Source organism: Corvus moneduloides, chromosome 2 (genome assembly GCF_009650955.1).
Source record: "Corvus moneduloides isolate bCorMon1 chromosome 2, bCorMon1.pri, whole genome shotgun sequence".
Classification (NCBI taxonomy): Eukaryota; Metazoa; Chordata; class Aves; order Passeriformes; family Corvidae; genus Corvus; species Corvus moneduloides.
The window spans coordinates 99,643,899-99,657,683 of NC_045477.1; the positions used below are offsets into that span (position 1 = coordinate 99,643,899).

The 13,785-nt window shown below is 36.2% G+C and overlaps 1 protein-coding gene across 5 annotated transcripts in view; it reads right to left on the minus strand.

Annotated features, from left to right (window-relative positions):
* MYO16 (myosin XVI) overlaps positions 1-13,785 on the minus strand; it is a 377,180-nt gene that overhangs the window by 119,509 nt on the left and 243,886 nt on the right. For all 5 annotated transcript variants that reach the window (XM_032100576.1, XM_032100572.1, XM_032100573.1 and 2 more), the window contains exons 17-18: positions 3,469-3,580; positions 43-160 (exon numbers count right to left, since the gene is read on the minus strand). In XM_032100576.1, the coding sequence (XP_031956467.1) occupies positions 43-160; positions 3,469-3,580 (230 nt within the window). The remainder of the gene's footprint in view (positions 1-42; positions 161-3,468; positions 3,581-13,785) is intronic.

Sequence of the window (13,785 nt, forward strand, 5' to 3'; positions counted from 1 at the left end):
TGGGACCGAGCAGGCGATGCTCCAAGGTCACATCCTACTGACCTTGTTCCAGTAGCTGCAGGTCTGACACGAATGCTGTCTCAGCGTCTGTCAGAGCCGTAAAGCGAATGTCTCCAAGATGCAGAATTGCTGAGAGAATTACAAACAGGTTCTCCACCTCCTGCATACATTTTTTGCAGAATTAAAGATAAAGAAAAGATTTGTTGGGCACACCAGTGAAAGGCAATGCTTTATAAAAACACAAATTCTTTTAGTTTCTATCAGTGGCATTTGATAATTTGAAAAGTATTCATGTGTGAATTATTAACAGGAAATCTAAAATCAAACTGGAACCTAGCTAGGACATGAACCAACAAAATTAGTTTTTATTTCCTTTGTTTTAATGTAAGTCACCTTAACCGCTAGGTTAAGAATGTTTTTCAGAATGTGGCAACAATACAGAAATATCTTTAATGGATGCATTATTTCTACAAGAAATAAAACATATCTTGTCCATAGAGAATTTCCATTGAGACTATTTATATATCTGGGAATAGCAAGGGATTTTTTGTGTCAACCAAGTGAATTCACAAACAAAGTGTTTAGTTCTAAACTAAAAGAGGTTCCTAGTACTAAAAGCTGCAATTAAGGTCTGAAAGAAACACAAGCAACCTTCCTTACCTTCACACTTTCCCTCCAGGATTGCATAATCTTTTGCAATGTTTCAGATTGTGAAGCACTTATCTTTAGGGGCAGATTTTTCCTGGCCTCATTTTTAGCACAGCAAGAAGAAAATTAACTTTCTTTGGTTGTTTTGGTTGGTTAATTGTTTTAAAAAATATTTTTAAATTCAAGGAAAAATATGATCCATTAAATATGACCCTTAAATCTTAAAATATGGAAAGCATTGTGTGTTTTTGGAAGATTTTTTTAAGGTCAGTTTTATAACAATGGTGCTTCTTAAAATTGTAAAACAGGAAACCTGATATGCACTATAATATTACATGCCATTGTGCACAGCAAAGCTAATTGATGATTCTTGAAATATTTTTGAAAAATAGTATTTGGAATCTGATTCTGATGAAACTGCAGAACTGACAGTGAGAACCCTCACTTATCAGAATCTGCAGACTAAGATTATAAATACACTACTAATGAAATACTTAGCTAATACATCCTCTTTATTCTCAAGTTTTCTTCTTCTTTTCTTCATGTTCCTTTCCCTAATAAACATGCCAATCATCAAAAGGCATTAAAAAAGCTTACATTCTTTCTGGGATAGACTGTGGCACCTCCAATGCTGTTTAAGCACATTTGAGCCTCTAAACTACATTTTAAGACAACATCAATCTCTTGCAGTATGAGATAGATGTCTATAGGGCAATTTTGTGTATTTTAGTCTTACACAGTACCAAAGCTGAAGATTCAGAAAAACCCAATATATACAGGCAAAGTCTGAACAAGATAACTCTTAAAATAGAAGTTATGCTAATATAGCATCAAACTAGGGTGCTATACCCTGCTTCTTGGAATGGTATCCCAGGCAAGATGAAGTGGCACACTAGCACTGCACTCCCCTTGCTTGTAGGTTAACTCATTCAGAACTGGTTTGGGGATGACTGTACATCACTGAATGGCAGTGGGCTGGGACAGCTGTTGATTCTGCTGATTTTGGTAAGGTCTCAGGTATACTTCACATTCCAGATTCTCAAGCACTTTTTTATTGTGTAAATGCATGTTCCCCCACCTTTAAAACAGTAATTGTTTTTAATGAACATTAACATGCTTTGGACAATACCATTAATGACTGCTACGGAATTTTTATGTAGTTCTTCAAAAAGATTATCTACTGTATCATTAAATGTGGCTAGGTAGTCAAGGAATGATACATACAGATCTTTCCATGTACCTCAGAAGTAATGGGCAGCAATTTTAGGAATGTGTTTTTTCTGCGTATTGCCCTCTAACATTCGACACAGGAGATGAGCCTGAAGTACTTGAGAGTTCCACAGATTTCTCACCCCCTAAATATTATTCTGATGCTGCCTGAATACAGAGGAGCCTTCAAGATGGTTTACACTTTTCTGCGGCATAACTTCTTTTCAAGAACTCTGAGCAAAGTGAAGTATTGGACTCAAAAGAATACTGTATATGAAGCATTCTCAGACAGTTACCACAGGCTTCTAAATCATGATTCATTTTGCATTCAATTATTTACTTATGGGCTGAACTTCTTCCTCAACAGAACAGAAACATTAATGAAAGAGCAAGAGAGATCCACCGAATTGTGAACACTGGGCTAAACCCAGAAGTGTCTGGACATTTTTGCCATTGAAATCTACTGGTACAGAGCTTGAGCAACTAAGAGTGAGGAATAATACTGTCAAATATAGCCATATGTATTCAATTTTGTACATGGCCTCATGAACATTCATGAAAATGAACCCTACTCTTCGTTACATTGAAAGGTGACATTTGTTACTACCTTAACTAGGGAATGCCAAACAGCTCCATGCTGTACCACCACCACCACAGAAGTCTAACTCACACCTAAATAAAAGCTTCAACAAATTCAGAAATTTTTGCTGATAGCCCTTGATCCTTTTTTATTACAACTCCTGCCTATCTGTCATTTTTGATGATGACCTAACAGAGTTACATTAATTTTTGTCCCTTTTTTCTAATGATATACTACAGGGGGAAGTTTTTACCTCCTTCTAAAACTACTGTTGCTTATGCATTTCTCTTGCAGAAGTGTTCCAGCTACAGTGTGCTAGGTAGCATATACATATGTAAGAAATATGGGGAGTTTGTTAAGCATTCTAGTATCCCAAAGGGATCCACAGTTTACATGAGTTCTTGTATGCATCCTTCTATTTCTTCTGATTTCCATCACACCTCTGTCCTCCAGAACCTCTTCTTGATTAATTTTCCAAATTATCTTCTTCATTAACTTCGTAGGATTAAAGGCAAACAGCAGGCCTATCTTCTTGTTGCTTTCAGGGAAATAAGTCAGCTCTTTCAAGTTACCCAGCTCTTATTTTCTTTGCCTAAATAGGTATTTACTTCTTTTCAGGTGAGCATATGTGCATTTCACAAAATTAAAAAGGATGGGGAGATAATCCAGAAGAGGAAAATATTTCTGTGGCTTTTATGAGGTGTCTGTCATACGGGATTTGATTGCTTCTTTTTATCTATGTAATTTAATTGTTCAGAGTATTATACCTTGAAGCTGTTTTGTGAATCTTTAAGAATGAAAAAGATTTACATAGTTGGTTCTGTATCTAATTAAATGTGATTACAGTAATTTCCCTGGAGTAAACTAGTGCTGTATTTTTTTCAAGGTCTTAACCAACAGGAAAAAAAAGAAAAAAGAAAAAAAGAGGAAAGGCGTCTCTTTCCCCACAGAAAGTTATCTGTGAGAGTTACTTATGACCTGCTTTCAACTAATTCTTTTAGCCACAAATAACATAAGCTCATGGAACTTACCAGGCTGTTGAATCCCAGAGCACCTAGAGCTTGTTTTAGTATGGTTAATTTCTCCCTGTTTTGAGGGTTGGCTGCTAACATTGTCTCTTCTGATACACTCTGGCTTAGATACCTGCACAGAGGAAAAACAGCATATATGGTATTTACAAGGCAGGTGCATGATCAAATTTTTGAAGTTAAACTCCAACTTTACATTTCTAATCAGGTTTATTGCAGATTTTTCTCAGCCTTTGGAGGGAACAGTACCAGTGACAGAATATTGTGTATTTCTTTCTTAAACTTTTGCATAAGACTCCCCCCAACCCCAACTTTATCCCTACATGTAAGCTAGAAGTTCAGATTGGATTTTGTACCACTGACAGTTTTGCCATTCTTGAACTACCAGAGATTCCCCTTCAGAAGGAAGATTTGAGAAGAACTTCTGGTAACTCTGACTGCTTTAAATTCCTCTCTTGCTGGCTAGGCAATAGATCAGCCCTTAACTGCCACAATGACAGTTCCTTCCCCCAGCAGCTGAATGGGTGATAGGTGTACTCAGCATCTCTCAGAATGAAGGAGTAACAGAGTACACAGAATAGTAAGTGTACAGCCCTTAAGGCTGTAGTGCTTTGCACACTGGGAAGCAAAAGGAAATTCTATGTACCTTCCCAAAGACTGATTAGAAGACAGAAAGAGAGACACCTAGTGCAGCAGCTAACTCAGGAAAGAAAAATCCAGAAGCAACATTAAGAGTAATAAAAAAAATTAATCAAAAACTATAGCAAAACAGATTATTGAAAAGTGCAGCAATCTAGCCTTTACAACCATTTATTTTGAGCCTCTTGAAGTCTGTATTTTTAAAACTATTCAGGTATCTCCACAGAGCTGAAATCACTAAGAATGAGGCGTCTGAATATCTTACAGGATCTGACTTTGAATTACATCATACTGAGAATGTAAGATTTTTTCTTTTATCATTTTCATTAAATTATCATTGTCATTAAAATACAAATTCATCACACAATCTGCAATCTTCACAACTGTCACTTAGATAAACAAAAGAACTCTCCACATCTCTATCCAAATAACATCGTCACTACACCAGCAAAGGTGGACAATTACTCCAGCCCCCACCCTTCACCACAATTACAACAAAAATTCCCCACAATTATTCTGCTCTCTACTAATGTTCAGTCCACGATCTTTCACTTAAGTATGGCAAACAATACTGGTTTAATTTTTGACAATTCTTGTTTACAATCATGTTCCAGTAGCACTATAGAGGAGACAGTTTCAAAATTAACTCCTGTTACCACAGAAGGTCTGGCAACTCTCTAGTAGGGGTGGTAGTTCTTATAAGGGTGGCCTTTTACATGAATGTGTGTAGGAAGAATTATTAATATTTGCACTTTTCTAACTGATAATGAGGTTTAAGTAGTATGCAAAATGAAATAAAAAGTGCATTTTTAGCAGCTCCATACCAGATTTACCAGTGTGGACTTCCCTTGCAGTCATAATGGCATAAGTTACCCCAGTAGGTGGGCAGAAGAATAATGATGGGGTTAAAAACGTGTGCCTGGGCGCATAAGTACCTTTTGCACCTGCAGGAGGACTAACTCAGCAGACACCTCAAGTATGAACAAGCCTCTCACATCAGTGGATGAAACTGGTGGTTCACACAACCACTGAGAACTTGGGTCTGCTAGCATCACTGCCAGAGCTTAGCACTGGTTCCTCAAGGTTACTAAAACATTAATTTTGTCAGATTGAGGTAGGTACAAATCATAGCACACCTGTCAAATCAGCTAGAGCAGATGATACAAAGTATAGCCAGCTTTATGTTGGTTTTTTCCTGGGGTTTTTTACACTGCCTGCAGGTTCAAAAGGAGCCTAGAATACATCTGATACTGAATCTGGCATAGAACCTATTGATGTAAAGGTTAATCCATCAGAAAATTTTGCACTCTTCTGAACTGCTGCATGAGTTTATGCCAGTAACATGTCATGCATCATGTGTTGGTGGCATTTTTGATCCATAATTAGGAAATTTACAGCAGCAGACACTCTGCTGTCAAAATATTCTATTGTTGAATGTTGTAGGAGTTGGAAGCATATGGCCGTTTCTGCAAAAAAAGCCTCCTCCTCAATGGTTTTCTCCCTAAATAACTCTTTGTCTCTCTCTCTGTACTGAGCAGGGAGTAGTCTTTCCTGTCCTGTGAAGAGAATACCCCACACTTCTCCTTTTTAAGTAACCCCATTTAACCAGCACTTTTTTAGCACAGTTGAAATGCTAGTGGGAACCGTTGCTGCAAAAAGCTGTGTGAGCACGACCAACACTCATGAAAGCAGGCTGCAGCACAGCACAGTGGTGCAGAACGTTCACTCTGAGAGGAAAGAGCTGAGCTGTGGCATGAAACAGCTCATGTCAGTTCTTGCCTTCAGCACAGTGCTTGCTGATACAGCAGGGGGCAAAATGAGTACCTGCCAAACCAGGTGCCTATGGCTCTAACAAACCATCCATAAACTGCAGCACCTGCTGGGACTTGCCTGTTGGAAGAGAATCTGACTTCCCCAGCAATACACGTCCTGAAGACTTAATCAGCAGATGTGCTGGTGCTCTTGGAAAGGGATGCAGTTGGACATTTTCTAAGGTGCACTTCAATTTAGTTTCCCCAGTCTAAAAGCAATTAAATTATTTTATAACATTTCATGAGGCCCACTCATTTTCCAAATTATTGAAGGACTAATGAAATATGAAAAATTGCTTTGAAGATTTGCACATTTGACTGTTACATGTTTATAATATAGAGTATACTCATATTAAGGATGAATTAATTGTATGGAGTACTTGGAACTGCTAATGGATATCATACAACCCTTACAAAAGGTAGGAAACACACCATGTAACATAATATATTCTAGCCATACAAAGAAACACATTGTCCTAATTATTAAGTTCATTCTGCCTCAGAAACACAGCAATCTTTAGATAGCAATTTTTTTTCTTCTAAAACAGTTCCCTGGCATCTCCTTCTTTCCACCTTAAAGGTGTTGAGGACTACAAGGGTTTGAGACACCATTTGTGTCAGAACAATTCTTAATTTGTCCCCTCTCCTGCAAAAATAAGGAAAGGGGAAAGAGATGTGTCACAGTGCAGAAGTCCTAAGAATAATAAACATTCCTTGGTTGCAGATGCATCACTTTGCCATAAAATGTAAACCTCTTTCCAGGATGTGTATCTTTTGTCTATCTATATCTATATCTATAGTGCATTTTTGTCTTTCAACATTCAAGTGGCCTGGGCAGAATGGCCACTGAGGAAGAGGAACTAAACTGCTTAAAACATATTTTGAACCTACCGTGGAGATTTTACTTAGGTTTTTGCTATTGTGAACTATAGCCATGAAAGCCTACAATGTTACTTGAGTGTGTGCAATGCTCCCGTAAGTTTCCAACCCGATAGTCTGTGGTCAAATGTAAACCAGACCCAGTGACTCCTGAGTTCTTTGTTGCTGATAATTTTAGTAAAAGAGGTACTACAGCTACACAATCCAGAGCTGATGCACACAGGCTGTGCACCAGTTTCATGCTTACTTAATGCGGTTTTAGTAGCCTTACTGCCATATCTCTGTACAAATTCACTCTGCAAATGCACATTCACATTAGTTTACCATAGTTTTAGATTCTCAGATTTTGGATGAAGTTGAGCCTTTTAATTGAAGGCAGCTACTCAGACAGATGATATTTATATCTCTGGCAAAGTGACAAACCAAAGAGTTTATGCAGTTCTAGTAATTAACCTCCTTCTGCTGACTGTGTAACTATTTTTTTAAATCCTACCCCATGCTGGCATTTGCATTGGACTAGTACTTTTAACAGAAAGTTTATCAGCACACAAAAAAAAGTTTTAAAGACACGATCAGTGATTCTTTTTTCAAAAAAGAAGAAACTCACTGATTCACAAAATGTCTGTTCCTAAAGATAAACTAATCTAATTGTAATATAGTCACTTTCAGTAAAGCACAATGCTGCATTGGATAGAGAATTTCTCGAGAAATGTAAAAGAGACTATATTGGTTTTCTTTCTGCTTTTTTTTTCTAATAGTTCTAATTTGCAGCATTGTAACAATCTCATCTATTCTAGTCTCTAAAGGAAAATAATACTATTTAGAAGAAAAAGTCAATGGTGGTAATTTTTTAGTATATTGCCTATCATAATATACAATTTTTGAACCATTATTTTAATGACAACATAGATCAAATTTTCAGGTAGGTGTGCGACTGCTACAACCAAGAGTATAAAAAAGTACTTAGTATGACATTAGTTTCTTAAACATTAACCACCCATATAATTCCATAATTACGTTACCTTTTTACCTTATCATTCTCATTATAATTGTTACACTCATCACAATTATTCAACTTATATATTTGGTACACAGATCTCTAATAGGAAGAAGAAATATGTTTGTCAGCTTACCTGAAAAATACTGAACTTTTGTGATATAAGCATATTTCAAAATTTCTTACATAACCCCACCAGTTAAAAACTTTGTTCAAGTAAGTAATCCTCTGCTTAGATGATTGAGCAAATAATGAGACTAAAGCTACAACTAGCTAAGACAAGCAAAGACTAAAAAGAAAAGTTTTGACTACCAGTTTTCAGGAAAACAATACCTTATTTGCATTAATTTATTTTCTTTTGAACTATAACTCAAGAGCATTTAGTATCAAAGTAATCTGCCTTATTCAACCTAAACAATTCATGCAATTTCTGTTTATTCTTAGAACTGCTACATTTAGATAAAATCTGTGAAAAGATAAAAATAAACAAGTTTGAAATCTGATAATAAACTTTGATATTTCACCAAGAGAGTAAGTAAAACATTACCAAAACACTATCCTAACCAGTTTGCATTTGTAGAATCTGACACCTGAAATGTTCAAGTATTCTGTAAGAGCAGCCCTTTTATGCCACACACCTATATACATATTGCTCTGTATGAGACAGAAATATCTAGTTTGTTACAGTCATTCAAGTCATATCTGACAGTGAAACTGCCTCAAAGAAATTAGTAGGTTGTGACCACTTCATCAGAAATTCCCTTTTGTCTGGACAGTTAAGAGTTGGGTTTCAATAAAAGATGCAAGAGGAAGCATGGATTTGCCAGATGGACACTTCATTTCAGAGGGCTTTCCTGAAGTAAATACATTTTGTCATGAAAAATTAAAGAACTCTTGGTAGGATTATATTATTAAGTGGTTCTAAGTCACTAAAATTTTAGGATAAAGCCCTACAATGAAAAAAAGGGGGATGGGGCTGTTTTTAAGCTAGCACCTAGCTGCTTCCCACTTGACTCCTTTCTTGATAGAGGATGAGTGCTGACACATCTGCATTTTGTTGTACAGCTTTCTGATCTATAGCAGGTTTGATGTAAGGGAAACTGTACAAAATCAGTTAGTCTTGAAACTTATTATAGATGATAGTGAAGTAAATGCTGTTTGTGGTAATAAGGATTTGAGCGACCACAGTTAAGATCTTCAGTATAAAACCCCTCTGGTTATAGACTAACAGCTTCATTTCCTAATTGTTTATACTCAGAACAATTTGTCCATTTGAGGTCTCAGAGTTTCTGAAGCTTCTGGTCTATGCTCAGATCAGAAACAGAGAAATATATTTAATAAAGAAAAAAAACAAAAACCAAAAAATTCAACCAAAAACAAACAACCAAAACTCCACAGAAAAGCAAGGGGCTGAATAAGGATATCCTACTTTATTGGTCAGAAAAAGTGAGAGAGATCAGATGAAAGCATGTTTTGTCCAGGAATTAGGCCAAAGAGAAATGACTATTAAAAAGATACAATTCAACAGCAAACAATTATAGAATAGGACAAAGGGATAACTGAATGGACAAATTCGAGGCAGGTGAGGCTGATTAAGCAGTGAATCATCAAAACAGCATCTAGTAGAAACCAAATGAGTCAAGTATGCCTTGATAATGCAAAAAATTAATCACTGTATATAACACCCTTATTTACAAAGGCCAACATAAGAATTATGAAATAATTAGCACAGTTAAAGCTTGAACTGGACTATTCTGTGTTTTGGGGCATCCCATTTCAGGAAAATCAGGATCAGTTAAGAGAAAACCCAGAGGAAAGCAGCAGAAAATATGTATCAGAAAATAGACTTAAGAGCAAAACAGTTCATTAAATGTCTGTAAAATAAAAGACTGAGAAAGATAGTGCAAAGAAGAAAATTCCTACAGTCTGGAGGACTATACCTGGATGTTTTCAAGACCTGACTTGAAACAGCTCTGAACAACCTGATCTGATCTGTCAGCTGGTCCAGCTTGGGGCAGGCAGTACAGTAGAGACCCCTGAAGTCCCTGCCAAAATGAATTATTCTGTGATCCTGTGAAACACATTAAATTTATTTCTCAGATAAGATGGAATCTGTTGGTTTTTTTTTTTAATCTCACATAAAATCAGTAATTTTGGCCCCAGAAAGGTGGGAGATCAAGCAAATATAGGTCTTTAATTGTTGCAGACATTACCTGGACCTTTAAGTAGTCCCTAAAATGCAAAAATTGATTGACTACAGGTGTTAGAGCCATAAGATATCTGACGACGAGTAAAATTTGATCATTAATTTACATTGTTCAATATCTGAAGGGATGACAGTGTTCTAAAATCAGAACAATCTTAAACACCAGACCCCTACCAAAGGATGAGTCAAAATAGGAAGATAATATTTCTGCCCCTCTGCTCAGGTCAGCAACCGTTTCCACTAGTTTAGCTAGTAGTTAAAAAAGCACAGAATTATTATTTTTTGAGAAGGAAAATGTCTTCTGATCTTGAAAATAAATATTTTGACACCAAATTCTAAATCACCTTCCTTTTTTAAAATTTTAGAAAACTAAAATTTTATAGAAATTAACCTCAAATTTTAAGAAAAACTGATATGAACAATTTATCATCAGGAATTTTCCAGACACTTTCATTACCTTTTATGAGCTAGAAACCAAATAAAACCACTTTTAGGATTTTTTTTATACCTTCAAAATACCTGCAGAAATAGTATTGCTGGTGAGTCAGAAAATTCCCAGCAGTTGTTTTAAAAAAAAGCTGGGGCACAGGACCAAACTCTTGGAATTGATGAAGATATCTCATGCATGCTGGATCAAAATAGTTGTCAGTACACATGCTATGACACCACAACATCTCCAAGCCAATACAACTTAGATTTCGTATCTAGACAGTAAATGGTTTGTACCTTCCAAGTGAAATTATTTATTAATAAGGCTACCAGGATGACTGAAAAATAATCCTTTCTTGCACATAATCACTCAGGGAGGATAAGATTTTTATTCTACTGGGCTTCTGGGTAAAGGTGTACAGTAAATGAACTCAAGCTTACTTTACTTAGACTTTAGTTCTTATGCTTTGTCACTTATGAAGTGAAAAAAAAAGATGGGGCTGGAAGTCACCACAGAAACTTTGCTCATTCCAAATACTATCCCCAGACAGAAAATCACAAGTTTAAAGACCTGGTAATGATAGAATCGTGGTCCTGATAAGAACTGGGAACATGAATGGGAACACAGATGAAGGTGCCCTGGCTTTAGCTCACAAATCAGTTACGTTTTCTTTCTTTGGTGTGGCTGTGACAATAGATTTTCAAAGGACCTCTCTGTTTTCACAGTAGATCCTGTCTTGATACAAAGGTTTGGACCAGATCTCTGGAGGCCCTTTTTAAACCAAGGGCAAAGGAAAATATTATTTTTCTCTGTTTATATTCCTTTAGTTGGGAAAAGAAAAAAAAAAAAGAAAACAAATGCATGAAAAGAGCTGAATGTCATAATCTGTTCTTTTTTGAGATACTCGGCCAACTGGTTCCTCTGAGGAACTAAAACTTCCATGGGGTGCTTTCTTCTGCTGATCCACTTGCCCACATGTCATTTCTCTGCCATTAGTACGATACCTCTTAACTAACCCCTAGAGAAATAGAATAGTATCAACTCCTATTCTAGCACAATTGAACACACAATATAGTATATTTTTTTGCTAAAAGGAGTTCAAAATTATTGGGTAAAGAATTTACATGGAAGGGGCAAAGAATAAATACTTAAACCAATCACTAAGTACAGGACTCTCTATCAGTACTTAATTAGGCAGTGCAAGCCACTGCCGATCATGGTATGAATCAGAAATTCTGGATTTTGTCTATAAAGCCCTTATTTCTCTTACAAAAATGCCATACAAATAAAAGTCCTAACATTCCTTCACCTATTCAAAATACATAAAAAAAGGAAAAATATTAAAATTGAGATCCTGATACTTCATATTTATTTATCCAAGCTAGAATGTTTCTGTTCTACTTTTAGGACAAAAACCCCATGGGTTTTTTTTATATATATATAATGCCGTAAGCCTACGGAAACCTGTTATGCAATAGTTCTCCAAAACCATTATATGCTGTCCAGTTAAAGAAATTTAGAAGAGATAATTGAAACCAGGCTCCTTCAAAACATCTCCTTCATCCTGGATATGATTTCCTGCTTACATCTACCCTCACACAGAGGTGTCCAAATTCTTTCTAATCGTGATGATAGGCAGGGTGTAGAACTGACTCGTCACTTGCTATGGAGCATGAGCTGCTCCATGAGTCAGCTTTATAGGCAGCTGGTAGGAAATACTGTGCCCACAACCTAGAGAAGAGTAAATCAGTTAGACTGAATGGATTCATATATGCCTTCTGGAAGCATTTATATACTTCTAATGCTATAAAGGCTTTTATTGAAGCTTGACCTTAATTAAAATGTGTCATTAACAAGCACACATAAGTATGCTCTCAGTCCCAGCTTCTATAAAATTCTGCATCAATTGTTCCAAAAACAGACATAGACAATGCCCATCATGACATCATATTTAGTGATTTTAGGCCACTGGAAAAACAAGAAAGAAATTGGTTTCTTTTCTTGCCAGGTGTACAGGTACTGTGAAGTAGAATAATGAATTATTTCACCACTGTGTATTGTCCCAGTTCAGCAAAGCAGTTCTGTGTAACTAACTTGAAACACATCCTTTGTCCCACTGATTTCAGTTGAAATTTTAGTGTCAAAATAAATGTCAATAACTGAAAGTTTTAGGTGAATACCCTATGGTGAGCTCTGGTAGGCAGAGAAAGAAGGAAAGGAAGACTAGAGGTATATAACTGAGACTGGAGGAAATAGGTAGTACTGGCAACCTACACTTTAAGCTGTCCCAAGCATTGCTTACACAATTTCTAGGCCTTAATATAACCTTATCGTACATTTATTTCTATTCTATGCAATGGAGATTCCAAAGATACACAAACATTCATGAACTGTAACTGTATGACCTAAGCATAGTGCAGAAAACACAGTATTTAGCTATTTAGTTCAGATGAACCCCTGACCCATCACAGCCATGGTACTTTTTGCTCAGCACCATCTGGGGTGTCTCTGATACACTTCACAATGAGCCACACAGACTTATCTTTAGGCTCTACTTGCCATTACATAAAGTCTAAACCAAAACGTTATTACAAAATCTTCATTAGTTGATGCTTTGTTGCTTGAAAATTCTCAAGAGAGCCAACGTCACAGGAGGATGAAGCAGTATTTCATAATCAGGTTCCAGCTCTAACACAATAAATATGCATGTTGTGGGTGTCATTTAATGTGACACTGTATTAAGAAGCATGGATTAACAAGCTAAATCCCTTCCTTCCCCTTATTAGTGCTGCCCAATGAACCATGTACTTGCACAATCATGCGAAAGGCATATGGCTTTTTCCTTTGCAGCCCCCACCACTCCTTCCCAGCCAGTTCAGGGTAGTAGCCCTGATTAAGCACAATGGTCATCACTAAAAATTCAACATTACCAGATGAGTTAATTTTTACTTTAACTTCAAGTAGAAATGATAATATCTCAGATATGGGTTGGTTACAGACAAAATGTAAGCATTTAAAAAAAAGTTTTCTTACAACTAGGTCAGTTTACTGCCCTCACATTAAATATTTGTGAAGTCTTTTTCTGAAATATATCATTTTTTTGTATAAGTTTAGCTATTCCTGTGACTACTTACTAAATCCCAAGATGCAATTTAGGTTTGTTTGGCGAGACTGAAAATTAATGACTTCATAGTTTTACATATGTTTTAAAAGCATGCTTTCAAAACTGCTGGAATGAAGGGTATTGAGTATAAAAAAACAAGCCATTACCTTTCAAAAATAAATTCCACTAATCTCTACCACATTTGCAAACTCACAGAATAAGAAATTTCAACAAACATTTTCATTTCTTTAAATA